Genomic DNA, 18,482 nt, shown 5'->3' on the forward strand with positions numbered 1-18,482 from the left:
TGTGGGTAGGCTGCTGGTTTCGTGGTACCTCTTCGCTCAGTGCATTAGTCAGATTTGTCAGCAAGGCTTCCTCAGCAACGTCACAGGCAGACAGGTGTGTGATATCAAAACAATGAAGTTTCTCCTGGAAGCGTATCAGAGAGGCAACCCACATACTGTGCCTGTAACACATGCCACAGTCTCACAGTTTATCCTACAAACTATAAAAATAAAGATAAATTACTTGCATTCATCTGAAGTGCTGGAGAGAATCACTTGCCCATTTCTCCCACATGAAACCCCCAAACTCACCTTCCAGCTCCTCACGGCATTTCAAAGGGCAGTTTGATGGCAAATGCAACTGCTTCCTTCAGTTAGGATCTGTCTTGTCACAGACACAGTAGCATCATCCAATCTGTTCCTTGGTAAGATCATGAAACGCAGAAACTTATGCGTGTTAGATTTTCTGAAAAACTGACATTTTACCAGTCATCAGTCAGAAATATTTACACCTTTGCAAAATCAGAATAACTACACCCAGCAAAACTGGATGCATGTAAAATTACTTATTGTAATCCCAAGCATGCAGACCGAGGTTATCTATTGAAATGCCAGGCATAAGTTATTCATTAACTAAAACCATTCTGTAATTTTATTGATATATTTTGTGGAGTTCACATATTTTTGTACAGCAAACATAACACTGTAGGCCACAAGAAGCTGCAGCACTATTGTTTAATAGCAGCAAGGTATATTTTATAATCAGGGTATGTGGACAATAAATAGTCTGTTTCTTTGGATGTGAATGTTTAAAATGAAGTTCTGCTGCAGCTTCATAATGTGATTGCTATTTTACAGAGCTTATACACAAAAATATATACGCAATCTTTTTGTCTATATTTTATACAAATACAACAGTAGTTTGTGAATACATTTTAAAGTACATATACATGATAAGCAACTCAATTTCCCATATCACAGGATAGCAAATTTTAAATGCAAGAAACATACACAAATTCTGTCTGGAATGCAGGGTTTTCTGTGTTCTTTTTTCTCTATTTTTGACTCAAAAATTTTATCATTAAAACATTTTAGCATTCGAGTCCAAACAATTTTCCCACTAGCTAAAAAATAGAATTTCAGCAATCCGAGTCAGGTTTGGGTGTGTCATCATTCCCCAATATACTCTTTCCCAGTTTTTGTCTAAATTCAGAAGCTTTTAGTAATATATAGTATGTTCTTCACTCCACACCATATAAAAAGCCCACATTTAATTTTAACTAAATCATCTATTTTTGTGAACAACAGCTGGACTTGTCAGCGTTTAAATTTGCATGTCCAAAATTTTACTTCTGCAAGTGCATATGAATACATTGTGGTGTTGTACAAAGTTCATTAATGACAAATTAAGTCACAGTATAAAAATATATCATACAACTATAGGTCTAGTATAGTCCTTTTTTCTATGGGTAAAAATACATCTGAATGAGACAGGGAGGTTTGTAGCACCATGAGAGGAGTTGTATCCCAAGTTACATTAGCAGCATGATCCAATATAACAATATTGCAGGAGTGTTTCTGAGGAGATAAACATTCACTCTGGTTCAACTGTACCACTGAAGCTTATACTGAAAAGTGTTTACATATGATTAGCAATAGTTCTGTGTCACTTCCAGGGCTAGATAACTGTTATCAAAAGACACTGCCTTCCAACAAAGTAAGACACCCTTATTACATAAAGCTTTGGGACTATCCAAACACATTTTGAACTACTGTGGCATTGTTTGTACGCTGAGTGTAATGCTAATGCCTATGGTTTTAATTGTACACTGGGAAGATGCAGAATGGGCAGCTAAGTCTATACAGTTTACTACATACCAGGTAAGTACATTTATTTCGGAGGCTTATCTATAGACTGAGAAGAATACAGGATGAGCTGCTAAACCAGTGTATGAGACAGACATAACGAAGGATGCAGCCCTGCTCCCCTTGACGTCTATGGATGCAGGATCAGGCCCTAAGTTAACTTCAGACAGCAGCATAGCATTGAGAGCATATGATAAAAAAATCTGCATCAAATACTGCGTGTTAAATATTTTTGCAATAGTTACCACCCAGAACTCCAGAGGACACAATTTACAATTGGTGAGGACAAACTCTTTCTTTTTCTTTTCTTTTTCTTTTTTTGACTGGTATTCAAAATGGCAGTAGAAGACAGTGTAGTTTGAAACATGTAAACCTAGTAAAAACCATTGTAAAACCCTTAAGAAAGACACACTGGTTCTGTGCAATATAGCAAATTGATAAGAAAACACTGTAAAAATGTACCTGTTTAAAATTACAATGTCTACCATTTTGTACACAAAGCATTATACCAAAGGCCTACATATATGTAATCTAATGGCACTTGAAACAAATTATAATAAAAGGTTTTATAATAAAAAGCATAACCTGTAAGAAACTTTCTTAAAAGGTTTAGGTTTTCTTTTGAAAGTGCTATATCTTGTAATATGTGTAACATAGAGGTTGACCAAGCTTTATTTTAAAAAATATTGGCCTATAATACATGTTTAGCTCACTAGGCAAATGATCCTGAAAATATGTACTCTTAACATTCATTATTAGCTTAATAAAGCAATCAGCTCTGGCTCATGTTTCAGTCAGTATATGGTTTTAAAAAACCGCTACTGCCAAATTAACAATAAATCACTCTATTCCACAATTTACTACTAAATTAAGCACAAGCAACAAGTACACAAAAATATATATATTAAAAAAAAAACAAGAACAAACAAAACAAACAAACAAAAAAAAACAACAAACCTCACTAGAAGTTTCGAAGTTGCACAAAGAGTGGTGCATGATCAGCCAGCCCTCCCCCCTCCCTCCAAGAACCAATCTGAAACCTAGAAAACAGGGTTTAAAAAAATGATATTTTAGTAGTGGCCAATACTGACTCTGCCTAAATAATATCCAAAAGCACTAATGTGTTAATATTGCTTACAGTGTCATATCTGCTTCCACACCGTCCTGCATCCTAGCTCAGCGGCACAGGCCGAGCGCAGCCGCTGGCTGCAGCCCTGTCTGAATGAGGTTCAATACCTTGTCTGAGGTCCCTGCTCCTCCACTGAAATGTATGTCTACCTCTGAAGTGAAATGTCAACCCCTTCTCAGGAAGCTAAGGCACTAACCAAGTAGTAAGGACTCCGGCTAAGTACTAAGAACTGGGTGTTGGCCAAGTGTTTGTTGGGTTTTTTTAATCGAGTCTGATCAGCGGCTGGGACTGATAAGCAGGTGGCACTGCCCCGTGCTGAGTGTTAGATGTGCCACATCAATTCCCCTCAGCGAGCAGTCTGGCCAAGTATCTGGCAGCGGCAGAGGAGACTGAACTTATTTGTGACCTCAACCAAAGAACTCCCTCCAGGCCATCCAAAAACTGCTCACAGAGCTGCAGCTCCCAGGCCTGTGATCAGGAAGAAGAGTGCGGCCCATCCACTCCACAGCCGCTGCCAGAACCGAGCGTCACGGCATCTCTCTGCTCATGGGGAGATGCTGGGCTCTGCTCCACGTGGAACAGAGCTCACAGGAGCAAGGGAGGCCGCTGCTCTTCATCCCAAATAGTCTGAAAAGACTCAGAAGAAAGCCAAGTTGGCCCTATGTGCATTGTGGTTGCTGATTTTTAACCAGAAATACATTCTGTGGCGTTCACCTTGTGCTCTGTACACCTGTGTTTTTGTTTCCTTTATAAAGGTGATGAGAAAAAAAAAAAAAAGCAATATTGAACAAATCATTCAACTAAAGATGTAAGTAAGCAAGCAATCTGTTTCATAGAAACCAGAGGAAGCAGTCATGAAGCAGAGCTAAAAGCCCACTTTGAGATAACAAGCTCCTAAACCCAAAATCTAGGAGCAATTTGTAGAATTTCAAAAGGTATTTTCCTTATTAATACATCCTTATTTTAATGCCTTTGGAACACAAACACATTTATAAAAATGTTATCTTTCAGTAATAAAATTTAAATACATATATGTATAAAATAGTAAAACTACACCTGCATATTGCTCCTAGAATTAAAAAAAAAAAAGTAGGAGCTACTGATAAAACATCTGGAGCACGAGCTCCTTAAATGGGAGCAACTTTTGTTTCTGTGAAGTATATTTAGTTTAACCACTTAAAACCTTGTATGAGTCCTCATTATTGTTTGAGAGATACTAATGTACTCAATTTCTATTTTAATTCCTCGTACAAAAATGACAAGGAAAACGTGTTATTGTTGAATTACAGCAACTCGAGTTTGCTTTCATGCATCACAGGTTTGTTTTTGTTTTTTTTTTTTCTTTTTTCCTCTTTTGGTTATTAGGGGTTGGGGAATAGAAAATATTGCATTAGGCAAAAGTGGTGTAAGCAATATGCTTTTACTTCACTCCTAAGAGTCCTGTCTTTAAATCTTGGCAGTGGGCAAAAAGTCCCTAACCAAGTACCCAGGTGTAGAAAGTATGATTAACATCTAACTTGTTGCTTAGGAGGACATAACACACCATGTAACACAACTGAAAAGTTCATTCCAATAAAAAAAAAAAAAAAAAAAACCCCAAAAATGGTATTTGTAAATTTACATTCACTCTCTGACTGCACACTAATATTGAACTGAAAATAGATACACACTTTCTGGCTGGACTTGATCCACCCTTTGGTGGTGGCAGCTGGGAGAAGACTGATGTCTACATACGTCAGTACACTACTGGAAGATTCCTATGCAGTACTCTTTCTATGCTACTAAAGAGAAAAAAACAGCAAGTTAAGAATTAAAACAAAAACTGCAACAAAATATTCTGCATTACTAAATTACAACACTTTTATATTTCAAGATCAGCCATTAAATTTGCCTGTTTTCCTCTACCAGAGTCATGAAAGCACAACACAGTTCCAAATTCAACTTGAAACTTTTGTCAGTTAGGCAAGCAGAGATTCTCTGTTGAAGTTCTGTTCAGCCACGATTTTAGAAAATTAAACTGTATTCTTTTTCTTCCAATATTTATAACAAGCCACAAAAATTTAAGCCAGAAAATGGCAAAATTCTTAACACCTTTTATAATGACTTCAATATAAGTCAAAATGTTATATATATGTACATGTGTATATATGGACTTCTATATATACACATCCAAATTTTCAGAAAAATCTGAATTCTATCTTTATTTAAAAATTAAAATTTGTCATTATAGAACAGATCAGATGTCACCATTTGGGAAGAGGTTTTTTTTGGAAAGGGACCGGAGAAAATTTTTCCCCAATCTTCAGGAGCCTTTGTGATACATGTTTGAAATGGATCCTTTGCAAATGCTGTAATATATAAAAGGTAAAAATGATAGCTCCACCACATCAATAGGACAGAGTGGCTGTAAGGTTGAAAAGGTTTTAAAAGGGATGCATGTTGAAAGTTTGCTTGGGATGACTTTCTAGTGGACATTTTAAATGTGTCAATTGGCAGTGAAAATGAAAACAATACAATGAGACCTTAAAAAAACAAAAACAATGAAGTAAACACAGCTGAGAATAAACACTTTCAAAACATTTTTAAAAAGTTAATTTAAATTTCTTACTGGCTTCATGAGATTGGTACTGTACAAAAGCAGAGAATTGATAATGTCTTATAGTAGGCACTAAGTTAAAAATGGTCACCTAAGGCATTTCTACAAATAGACAGTAACAAGCCAGCTTTGTACATCCTATTGGAAAGCTTGATGAAATCGTGGTAGGGTGGTGGTTGTGCTTAGACTGCTCGTGAAAGCTGCTGACAATGAGTGCAGAGACCCAAGACCTATACTATTGCTAGGATCTTGTGGATCCTGTGTCTGTGGTGGAAGTTGAGTCATAGAAGAATGTGCCTCCTCCTGCGTATAACTCATTCCAAGGTTTCCCACTGAAACAGAAGGATTATAGGGAGGGCCATTGACGGGTATGAAGTTGAACAGCTGAGAAAAGTCCAATGATGGGGTGTTTAGAGGTTCACTAATAGGAACGGAGCCCTTGGAAAGGGAAACCTCCCCAGACCCATCATCTAGTGGCCCTACTTGTGGATCCAGCCCTAGTTTTGATGAAGATGCTTGAGAATCCTGGGATGAAGAAGGCATACCACTTTGCAACTCCATTAAGTAACTTTCGATTTCCCCTTTCAAAGGCTGTTCTTTTTCAGGCATAGAAACTGCATATGAGGTAGAACTGAGCGGATATTTCAACGATAGCTGGTGCGAAGGGTGGACAGACTCCATATCTATTGGACAAGGCATCCCCAATGGTAATGATGTGGCAACCATTTGGTGTGCGGATGCGGAACTCTGCATGGACTGAATCTGAGTATTGTAGAGATTTAATTGCAAAGTGTTTGTAAATGGCTTTGATGTCAGTTCACTGGAAGGTAACGACATCACTGGAAGCAGCTCATCCTTGATAGGCACAGAAACGTTGCAGGTAAAGGGATCTAGAAGGTCCATTGGCTCTGTTTTGACCTTCAAAAGTTCTTGGTTGTGACTTTTCTTCATGTGGCGCGTTAGGTGATCCTTCCGCCCAAATCTCTGTGCACAGTACTGACAGAGGAAGTCCTTTCTTCCAGTGTGCACTACCATGTGTCTACGGACATCCTTTCGGGTGTAGAACCGACGATCACAGTGTTCACACTGGTGTTTTTTCTCCTTCACTCCACCCGATGACTTGCCTGCATGAGTTTTTAGGTGCTCCAGCAGCACTCCTGTGCTTTCAAAAGTCTGCAAACATACCTTACAGGTGAGGTCACCGCTTGTTGCAGCATGCAAAGCCAGGTGACGTTTGAACCCAAGCTTGGTATTGTAGTTCTTTCCACATTCTTCACACTTAAAGGCCTCTTTGTTGGGATTGTGTGTATGTAGGTGATTCTTTAGGTGATCTTTTCGGTGAAACATTTTCTCACAATAATTACACTTGTGGGTTTTCTCAGGAGAATGAGTAGCCATATGCCTTTAAACACAGATATATTCTGTAAGTAATTATTTTGATCAAAAAACACACGTGCTCATTTTTTTTAATGGCAGCTAAATTCTACACTAAGGTTGCTTTTCAACAGAACCTTTTAACTGAAAGCATGACACTACAAAGACAGTTTGACAAATTAAAATATAGCAAAACACGAGCCATTTCTCTTAAATCGACACTTTAGTTTTGGTGGGTTTTAGCTACTGTAACAGGGGTATATGGGCAAGTATGAAAGTACTTGTGTCAAAGTCCATAGCCAAAAATTTTCAGTCCATACTCTTTTCTTGTGACAATTCCTTATACAAATGAAAATTCTATTCTCATTAAGAAAACAAACAAACAGAAAACAAAAACAGAAAACAAATTAAGAAACAAAATCAAAGACAATAGCTTGCAAACTTATGTAATTTAGATTTCTAGAAACAATCCAATGGCTACTTTTAATTAATACATCCTCTCTGCAATCAGCTGAAGGCGTACACAAATATATACTTTTACACGGCTTAACACGGCCAACATAAAATAGATAATATAATCTGAAAGATAAATAGAGTTTAATACCTTAGTAATTTGTACTTAGAAACAAAGGCCTTGGTGCAGTCTTGTTGTGTGCACTTGTAGGGCCTCTCTCCTGTGTGAGAGTATGAGTGAACCTTTAATTTCTCAACACTGTTAAAGGCCTTGTCACACAGTTGGCAAGGAAAGTTTTTTCTTGGTTTGGTTTCACCACGCTTACGTTTCCCTGAAGGGACTTTCTGGGTATCTCTTACTTCTGACAAATCACCAGGAATGACAGTGGCCATCGCAGCCTAAACCAGGCCTTCTTGTTGGACACTTGGGAATTGCCCAACTCCACTAAATGATTTAGCTTTAGATGGCTTCTCAAGTTTCATGTGGTCGTAAAAGAAAGCAAAAGGGGACTGGAAAAAAAAAATAAGAAACAACTAGTTTGTAACTAAACTTAAATTCTGAAGTTTACTTGCTATGTGATGCTTCTGAATAAAAGTTAAAAATAAAATTAGGTTCAGCTGGTCTAATGTAATACCTGTAGGTTTCTTTACACTATTTGCTGCAACTCTTATAATGCATTGCTCAGGATGAACAGATCCACATATGCCCTGAAATTACACCTCACAACCTTCCCCTCAGGCATTGATGGAGAACAGCAAAGTTTGTCAGGCTTCAGGAGGCATCAGACAAAGAACTCACTTCAGAACATATGAAGAAAGCTTTTGGCAGCTTCAGGTTTCAAAGGAATTAAAGTTGTGCCTGTGGTGTTTGTACAGACATACACACACATGCACGCACACATGCACATACACGGTTATCAAAATGAAAATCTGTACAACTTGAAATGCTGGGAGTTTGAAAATCTACATGAAAAGGAGCTTTTTGGCAGTTTAGGGGGGGTGCAAAGCTCACACTCTCTGGTATACCAGCTAATTTTGGTTACTGTTTGCATGTCTTTTCTAGAAAAATGCAAACATTTACAATAATTTCCAATGCCAAGTGAAATTCTCCTCTGCTAACGGAGCTGTGATGTCTCAGTAACAGAAACTTCATGTATTAGGCTTTTTATCAGCCCAGCATGGGAAACCTGCATTTTCCTCAAACTACCCTGCAAGGTACAAGGGTTATAATGCAGAGGTTAAGGTTAGCTTGGGATGAAGGCTCTCGGACTTTCAGGAGGAACCTAGCCCCTCCTGATGCACTGCAAACCGTGAATGAAACCAGCAGCCTTTGGCTACAGGAGGTGTGTGATGCTCACATCTGATCTATTGGCAAGGATGATTTTAAATTCACGATCTGGTAATGTATAGCAGCAACTGGGTGCCTGCGACTACAGGGCACTCAACAATCCTCCACTGTCAGAAGTCACTGACAGAATCATCGGAGCACAACTGCTACTTTAGATACTCAAACCAGCTCTATCCATGGTGGGAAGGGCCAAATGCAAGGTCTGCAGCAGTGTGGACAGAGAGGAGGGCAGCAGGAGGGCTACACTCAATGCAAACAGTGGGCAGGGCTGAAAAGCCCCACATTAGGCCTTTCTCCCACAACATTGGCAATTCCCCCACCCTGCTGTCACAGCCCTGCAGCTGCCATCCAGCCTGGCCTCCACCAGCACAGCTGTGCAAGAACAGGCTGGGCTGGGCCAGACGGCAGTAAGGCTGTGGGCAGAGGCTGAGGCTTGGTGGCCGGCTGTCCCCATGCCTGCTTGCAGCAGGGCCAGGGAAGTGAGCAGCTGCTGGGACAGGTGGAGCAGAGCAGCCAGGAGTCAGGCAGGGAGCACCAGGCAGCAGCTGCTCCGGCCTCGTGCCACCTCCCCAATAAGCAAAGCAAACTCATCCCAGCCAGCAGCAGGAGAGGCCTGGTAAGCTCCAAAGCCCCTGCCACAGCCCAGTGCCGTGCTGAAAGAAAGCGAGGAGGAAGGAAGGCCTGTGTTTTCCTCAGGCTGTGACAGGACAGGAGGGCTGTGTCAGCAGGGAGGTAGAGAAGAAGGGAATGTGCCTTTTTAATATCTGCATGTGTATTTTTATGAATGCCTCAGATTTGAGATTTCCATTTGAAACACATATATAGAGTAACATCTTTGTCTATGCCTCTTCCTCCCTCCTTCCCATTACCTCTCCCTTGTCTTTGTAAAAGGAAAGAAATACTGGCAGACCAAGATGGAAATTTGCTACCTTTCGATTCTATAGTCTGAACAGCAGATTAAGCTGTACCACACTCCTAAAGCAAGAAGTTTTTTAAGATCACCTTTCCTCCCCCCAGATTTACATGGAACCACTAACCTCTTTAAAGATACCCAGCAACAGTAAAGGTGTTTCTTTAAGGACCCTTATTCCAGATTTGCCTCTGACTCATTCTCACTCATGGGATGAAGCCTGGGGACAACAATTCCATGACTGGGAATGTGCAGAGGTCTTCAAAGAATCAGCTTAATTTCAGTTTCTGTCTCATAAGTGATTTTCTAGCTTATAAGTGAAAAAAAATTGAAGAGTTGTTTGGAGACTTGAGATCAAAGTATTTCTGCATCAAGAGTAAATGAAGACCAATTCCAAAGACTTCAGTGGAGCTGCTAATGTAATTAAGAAGAGAATCTCATTCACGTGATGAATTTGTAGGTTGAAAGATTTTTCAATATACACTTTAATCATGATCTGGTAACATAATTTATTGTGCCTTCCCATAAACAAACACACTGGTCTTCTATGTACATTGGCCTGAAGATAGAATGAAACTTGTTCTAGCCATTTTCACAGAATCACAGAATTGTAGGGGCTGGAAGAGACCTCTAGAGATCACCTAGTCCTCCTGGCAAATGAAGTTCTGTGGAAGAAAAAGATACCAGCACACTCTATGCTTGTATATAGTGTTTTCACATCCTGTGGGCACCCACATGGCTTCACTGCACAGTAGCATCTCCAGGAGTGTCCTGAAGCATCTGCTGCCTTGATATGGGCCACCGCCGTTTGCAAAATCCTCACCCAGCCTGAGAAGGGCAGGCAGCATTAGTGCAAATATTAAAGGGAACATCCTCTATTGCTTGCTGTAGGGGAGCATGATTAATTTGACCATGCTGAAACAAAGCAGCAGGTGGCCGCCGTGCTCAACAGGTGACAAGGGAAAAAGCAGGCAGGACTGGTGGGATGCAGGGAAGGTTAGCTGCTGGGTGAAAAGAGGAGAGAGTGGACAAAATTTTGAGGCATGGGGCACTGACAGTTGTGGGGAGCACTGCATATGGGTGGGAACATCCAAGGACAAGACAATGGAATAATCTGATAATGCTGAGGGGCAAGTGGGGGGGAGCTGAAAACACATCAAGCTGGAGAGACTCAGGATATTATTAGGTCATGCAAAGGGCGATGTGCAGGGTCTGATTCTGATGCAAAGCATGCTTGTTGTAGAACAGCACATGAAGTTTAATTTTTAATGTAAACAGCGCTGACAACTTCTCACTCCTGTTCTAACTGCAAGGATCACACCCAGGCTTGAGGCCATCCTATATTCAGGCCAATATTATGTTACTTCCATCTTCTCCAAAACCTCGGGTAACGTAGTTGCTGTACCAGATGTAACTCAGCACATTTGTGTGAATGAAGAATTCAAGTTTTGTTTCTCTATAATCAAAACTAATTAAGCTGATTTTGAACTGCGTTTAAGTGTCCTTAACAATGCATTATTAGAACAAATATAGTATGGATTCAATCTTTGGCAATGACAGTGTTTTATTAAAAAAAAAACAAAAAACATGTAAGCACTCTTTATCTCAGTATTGTTTCTCAACAGATGAGGCAATCAAGAACTTCAGTATTGATTTCTGAATAGTAAATAATCATCTTTTTTTTTTTTCTTTGTGGATATATAGACTGAGCAATGGAGATACAACTTAAAAAAACACTGATCCTCAAATATTACACTTTCCAAAGACCAGCTGAAAGAATTTTATGAGTAATACTGCCTGTTTGTGTCTCAACATAATTATCACTTAAAATCCTCATTCTTACTGGTGCTTTCACAACTGCAGGATGAATGATTATATGCAGTATCAAATATAACAAACACATTACACGAAAGCTCATATGTAATACTATTTTTAAAGAAGCATATACTTAAAGCAGAAATAAAGTAGCTTCTGTTCAATGCACACCTGATGTTTGCCCACTAAAGTCCTCAGATTTTGGTCTTAACCAGTTCCGCTGACTCTTCTTGGAGGAAACCAGAATCCAGTACTTCCCATTTTTACTGGTCTGAAAAAGAAAAGGAAGAATGGACTAGACTCAAGCTAAACCAGGATATTCAAAAAGGCTGGAATGTGACAAGACTGGGAGTTGGAAAGAATCAGAAAGAAAAGTTAAAAGGGATAGAGCCAATCCATGCACTGAACATTATGTATTGTTAATTATAAACTGAATCAATTGCTCTTGCATTATCAGTAGCAATTATGCACTTCAATTTCCATAATACTTACATCATTTCAACTAACGCTATGCTGGACACTAATACAAAGAAATAAAATAAGACAAAAGCAAAGAAGTTTCCAATAAAGTTAAAAACAAAAAATCCACAGACCACAAATAATTTAGAAATAACAGCAAAACATGTAAAACACTGGGCCCAGAACTGAGTTTCTTACTTAGAAAAGACTGAATAAGAGAAGATTTCTGGATTAGGCCCAACTCTACTAGAACCTAATGCCTTCATTCTGCTTAATTATACAGGAAATAGCAGCTTAAAAGGTGACCTGCAAAGGAAAATAAAATTAATTTTAAAAAATAATAAAGCATCTTAATGATGTACATGCTACAGGTAAATCCCAATAGAGGGCAAGTCTAGGTGTGCCTGAGCAAATCCAGAGGGCCTTTCTGGAATTTCCCTTACATCTCCCTTTTCCCTGCCACTACCCTTTAATGAAATTGCAGTACATCTCCCTTTTCCTGCTAGAAGGCCTCCTGGATGATACAGGAATATACTGGAAACACACTCAGCACCTCATTCTAAGGGACAGGCTTACCCCCTCCAACTCATCTAGGTATGTAAGGGAAAAGCTCCATATAGCACACATACACTTAGTGTTATATCAGGCCGGAGGTATCTGGTAGGAGCTATGGCAACTTGCAACATTGCCCCCTATACAATTTTCCCATCCCATTTTCCATTCTCTTCACTACAGTTTTCTTTTTGGGTTCCACGTTCAGCTTTGCGTCACCTCAACTTCCTCTGCTGGTAACCGTGGATGTGAGAGAACCAGTGTGCTTGAAAACCTATCAAAGGTGAAAGTGCTTTTCAGTAACCCACCAAGGCTTTCTAGCAGCCTAAACGGGAGTTTATCTGGGGCTTTTTTACATGTAGGTAGGGCACAGAAACAGGTTCAGTACCCAAACCCAAATGGAAAGCTTTGTTTTGACTAACAAGAAAGTGCAGGGACACAACTCTCACCAAAATCACTTTGTTCTGGAGAGAAAATGCTGATGACTTCTTGTGCTCTCTCTCAGCAAAACCATTATAAGCTAGTTACCCTATGATGCCTACCTCAATGTCTCCCACTCTGCACAGCAGAAGAGCTTCATTATCCAAAAGTTTCTACTACAGCAGTTCGTAATAAGCAGACAGTATTTCAGACAGACACAAAAATTTAATGAACCATGTCCAAAGGGACTTATTCCATTCAATGTTGGTATTTACAGACTATTTCCAGTTTGTTTTTTTAAAATTCTATCTACAGCAATATAATGCCCCCTCAACTCTTAAACGATTATTGTGTCGAATTTTCACATCTGAAGGAGCTCTAGCAAAAAGCAGATGGCTTCAGGGACAGGTCATAAGAGGCATGGGAAGACTATCAAAGCATGTGAAACTGGAGCAACTGGAACAAGTAAATAAAGAAGGTAAATGCCAGATGTACTTGAAATGCTGAACTGAATGAAGGAGGTAAGTCAGGTACTCTTATTCATTATCTTACAAACAAAGCACAAGTGCAATGCAGTGAATCCAGACGTGGGCAATTCTGTACCTACTACAATTACTACAATTAGGGATCTCAGTTTCTACAAGACCAATGCCTAGTCAAATTGCTTAGAGAGATATATACAAAAGAGGAAGAGATTGTACGAACTGTGAAAACATCTGTCACATTTGACAGGAACAAATGAAAAAATATATCTATATATTTAAATTCTATACAGCAGTCAATCTGCTAAAAGACTTTCTTATGCATGGAATGCCAAAGTTGTCCACTACAATGCTCATTTTTAGACTACCTTCCTCAAAATCTTCTGATGCTAGAAAATCTCCAACACAGAATACTGGACAAAGATGCACCATTCTTCTTGTAACTGCCTATAGTTACTAAGCTTTCAATCAGATGAGATAAGAACAATTTTTTAATCAATACTAAAGTTTAAATTATCGTCCACATGAGGCAGAGAAGCACCACACCGCAAAGTGCACTGTTGTATGTGCATGCCTGAAATCCATGTGGGAACTTCTATAATTTGTCAGATTATAATTCTAAGAATTATCCAGATCTTCTGCTATCTGTCAGGCCTTTACTTTGCTAACCTTAAAGGCATCCAGATCATTGCCAGTTAGACTATATTTGAATGAACAGCATCTAAAGTGTCAAAGGAAAAAAAAAAAGCCCCCCATGACTAAGCTAAATTTATTCCTGCTTTTGATAATAAAAAGTCATTCTTTTTTTTTCAAAATTCATAGTCATCCTTCAGAATCCAAAGAAATAGGTGCACTTAGAAATGTTTTAAAATAATTCAATGTGTAAACTAAAAGGATAATGAAGACATGAAACAAACACAACTAATAATCCTCTTCCTAGCTTGCATTTCTTATTTTATTGAGAGTGTCTAAGAACAATAAAGGAAATCATCAGCGTCACGGTTATTTTCTTTCAAAATAGGGTTATAATGTGAGCACAGTGTTGACAACACAGTATCTGTCAGGAAGTGTCATTGCGCCTTGTATGCAAAAAGTGCATAGAATCTCAATTGTTGAAATTAATTTGTGGAGCAGAACAAGGGTCCTAAAATATTAGTTGTGATAATGACAGAATAAAAGATTTAAGGGTACTACAGAATCATCTTGGGTTTTAAATATTTCTTTAAATAAACAAAACAAAAAAGGGTTATTTACCCTGTGAATAGTGTGATTCTTTAAGGGCTGTTCACACAGATCCCAGGTGAGCATGTACTCACATGAACAGGATCAAGTTCTCTGAAGATACTGACATCTCTCCAGGCTGGGCCTGTGAATCCTCACGACTGTTACCATGAGTAGCATAAGGGAAAGAACTCCACAGCTGTGCTGTGCTCATCACTACTACACCTAGCGTGAGACAGAAGTACATGGGCAGAAGTTGATGGTCTCGCTGGGAGCATGGTGTGAGGACAGGAGAGCTGAAACATGGACTGACAGCTCAGTTTGGGATGATGGGGGGGATGGACATGTGCAGTCAAGGAAGTCAAGAGCTGCTGCTGCTGCTAACAGTAGTAATGAAGAAAACCAACGACGGCCCTGTCTAACCTCTCTCAGATTTGCCACCAAGGAGTAAAGATTCTTTCAGAGTAAAGGACAAAAGATCACTTTCGGTGTCCCTGTGGAAAAAGTGTATGGAAGAACCACAACTACTGCAGTGTAAGTAGCCATTTTTTGTCTTTTTTATATCAGGGGACTAATAAGTAGCTACAGAGAAGCAAAAATACTGAGGAAACCCAGTCTGGCACACCGAGCTGCCAGGGTGATAGCACCAGTCAGTGACAGCAAGGACAGCAGATCTGGAGGAAGCCTCAAGAGACAGTCAGTATAGCCACATCCCTTGGTACCGAAGAGCTAAAATGGCAGACAGGCAGCACCTTCACTTCAGTGCAGCAGAACTGAACGAGAAAACTCCTCACCAGGTCTGTGTGTCAACTAGGGCTATCCAAATTGCATAAATGTCATCAGGACTCCTGAAGATGAACACATCTACCACTGGGTTAAGGCAACCAAAGAAGGAGAACCACTTAGCCTGCTCCTATGTTCTTTGCTCTGTCAGTAGTCAGTTCAGTTTCCAGAGGTGTGGATTTAAACCTTTTTCCTTCCAACTCTTCTGATAGGACAGTTGCTGAAAGAGGCAGGCAAAAGCATGCTGGAATCTACAGCCTTTAGGCATCCCCCCAGATCATCAAGGACCACCATGCCCACTGCCGGCTTGTACTGACTGCGGGACAAATGGTAGGTTTCAGTCTCTCTGACTTTGTAGAAAAATGCTGCAGTTTTGTAGCAGGAGAAACATCTCAAAGTAGCTGCAGAAGGTCTAGCCTGGGTCTTTCAGAGATACCTCCTACTGACAGTGAACTTGCATTATGGGAAGATCTCAGCTGCAAAGTTGACCAATGAAAATGGTCAAGCTTGCAATAAAAGCTTGTCATGCTTAACTGGCAAAGATGCTGAAGTATTGATGACTTCAGGGGTACCTTTCTCAGTGTTCAATTAAAATCAGTCTTCTGACAGATGCAGATGTCTACATCACTATTTTTTCTTGGCAGGTGATCTAATACACACTCATTTGTACAGCATGTCACTTCTTAAAGGAAACAGCACAGCCTGCTCACCTTTGCTGCCAGTGTTCAGAAGGACAAGGGTAGGAAGATGCTGATTCTCCTCAGTTTGTTCTTGTGAGATTGATAACCAGAAGTTGGTTTAACCTTGGTGCCTACCTAACCCAGAAGGGCTCGCGTCTGCAGTTCCAGAAGATTATACTTCATTTAATTTTCTGTCTGCTTTATTGTGTAATTTGGAAGAGATTTGAACAGCAAACAACATGTACACACACGTTTCACCCCTAAGCAAAGAAGACACCTGGCACGACTGTCTATAAACACGGCACTGCCAAACGGCAGGATGGACGGATTTCAAAGCCCAGAGCACTGCCTTTGGCCACTGTGCAGGATGGCAGTGAGAGGAAGAGAGCTAACAGGTATGTTATCTTGTACTAGCAGAGAACTGGCTAAGGTTTTTTAAGTTGCTCTTCTCTCACAAGCCTGAAGAAAGATACCAAGGAACACACATGGAGGTCCCAGTGGCTGATGAGATGACACTGGGAGGTGGGTGGCCACTTGGCCTTCTACAGTTTTGGATAAGAGACATTGTAAATAGATGTTCAAAGATGTAGACACTGGCCCAACTTTAAAGAAGCATTTCATGTAAGAGAAGCATGTGTACATACACAAACTAATCACAAAAGAAACAATGATGTTTTGAGTTTTTGTTTTGTTTTTAATACAAGGCTGTATTTGTCTTATCATGAAATTCAGGGCTTTCCCTTATTATCAGGAAGCCAATTTCAGAAGAATCTTTTAGCTTGGATTCACATTCTAGTCTGCCCTGTGCAGGATAGCTGAACAACCATGGCAGCAAGAGCACACGCAGGCTGCAGGAAGACAAAACAAAATCCAAGCACGCAGCAGGAGAAAAGCTACTGCAGGAGAATGGAATGATGTGGGCAAAACAACGAAACTATCTGTCGAGTGATCTTGGGTATAAACAGAAGAGTGACTTAAAGTAATAATGCACAGGACTTCACCCTTGGGGGAAACAGTCTAACAGCTAAAACATAACAAATTAACATAAGCACTGAAACCAACATGAGACAATCACCTTAGTCTACCGTCAGTGACAGCACGTTGCTGATGCCTATCACAGAATGGTTTGGGTTGGAAGGGACCTCAAAGATCACTTAGTTCTAACAGCCCTACCATAAGCAATTTTGCCAACTGCTAGATCAAGCACCAGCTCAGGCTGCCCAGGGACCCATCCCACCTGGTCTTGAGTGCCTCCAGGGATGGGGCATCACAGCTTCTCTGGGCAGCTGTGCCAGCGCCTCACCACCCTCTCAGTGAAAAATTTCCCTGAAATCTAATCTAAATCTCCCATCCTTGAGTTTAAAACCATTCCCCCTTGTCCTATCACTAATATCACATATGCCTAATACAGGCAATAATGATTATGCTACAGAATGTGACATAAAAGGCAGGAAAATAGAAAAACTAGATATTTCATCAATTCACAACTTTAACAAATTCTTTTTGAGATTTTTTCCCCTTGAAACACATTCAAAAAGCAGAGAAACTTTCTGAAATTGCATAAAATTGACCACTGAAAAATATCCACATCCTTTCAAATTAGTGAGAAAGATGGATAAGCAAGGAGAACAAATGTCCCAGCCTATTTTTTTCTCTAGTAGTAATCAAACAGATCTCACCAGCAAACATCTGATAGATGCACTTTTAAGAAATATATGCATTATTGTTTTAAACTTAATAAAGCAAACTTTCTAGAGAAAAACTCTCTAAGTTGCTTGGGATAATGGCAATTACAGGAAGATGGGTATTTACCTCAATGTGACTACTACATACAACAGTTTTTTCCTTGATTATAGAACTAGTTGCAACTCTAAAAAGCTGTGCCACAGTCATGAAATGTAAACAACCAGCTTTTTAATTTTAGAAAATAACTCACTCTTATACTATGCAACACTAGAAAGAGTATTACATAAAATCCTGTTGTGTTTGCCTTTTTTTTTCCCTTGAGTTTCTGGAAAAGCAAAACATGATTTTACCAAAGTTTATTTTATCATGACTTAATAGTCTGTAATTTCAAAACAACAACAACAAAAAAACTATCACAGTACTACCCAGCATTTGTCTGTGGGCTTCCATATTTTAAATTACTCACGTCCACTTTAAATCTTGAGAGCTCAGTTTTGGTTACTAAATATTCCAAAGGATTCCTGCTGATATAATAAATCAAGGAAAGCAAGAACTGACTAGAGATAACCCATCTGATGCTCATGGTTTTTATATGCTTTAAGAATTTCTATAACACTGCACAGACATTTTTCTAAAAGCTCTGGAAAGGCTGCGATGCAAACAATGTTGATATAATTAGTTTTAGAGTGTTTAAAACATGTAAAAGTGCCTCTATATATTTTAGAATTA

At 39.5% G+C, this 18,482-nt stretch overlaps 1 protein-coding gene across 5 annotated transcripts in view; it reads right to left on the reverse strand.

The window, feature by feature from the left end:
- Positions 1 to 700: 700 nt before the first annotated feature.
- PLAG1 (PLAG1 zinc finger) overlaps positions 701 to 18,482 on the reverse strand; it is a 36,999-nt gene continuing 19,217 nt past the window's right edge. For 3 of the 5 annotated variants that reach the window (XM_010708949.3, XM_019614040.2, XM_010708950.3), the window contains 3 exons: positions 11,642 to 11,741; positions 7,549 to 7,907; positions 701 to 6,972 (listed from right to left, as the gene is read on the reverse strand). In XM_010708949.3, coding sequence (XP_010707251.1) covers positions 5,709 to 6,972; positions 7,549 to 7,790 — 1,506 coding nt within the window. In that variant the 5' untranslated portion in view covers positions 7,791 to 7,907; positions 11,642 to 11,741 and the 3' untranslated portion in view covers positions 701 to 5,708. The remainder of the gene's footprint in view (positions 6,973 to 7,548; positions 7,908 to 11,641; positions 11,742 to 18,482) is intronic. The other 2 variants (XR_004159258.1, XM_010708951.3) reach the window with 2 other exon arrangements.

The sequence above is a fragment of the Meleagris gallopavo genome, chromosome 3 (genome assembly GCF_000146605.3).
Source record: "Meleagris gallopavo isolate NT-WF06-2002-E0010 breed Aviagen turkey brand Nicholas breeding stock chromosome 3, Turkey_5.1, whole genome shotgun sequence".
NCBI classification, from domain to species: domain Eukaryota; kingdom Metazoa; phylum Chordata; class Aves; order Galliformes; family Phasianidae; genus Meleagris; species Meleagris gallopavo.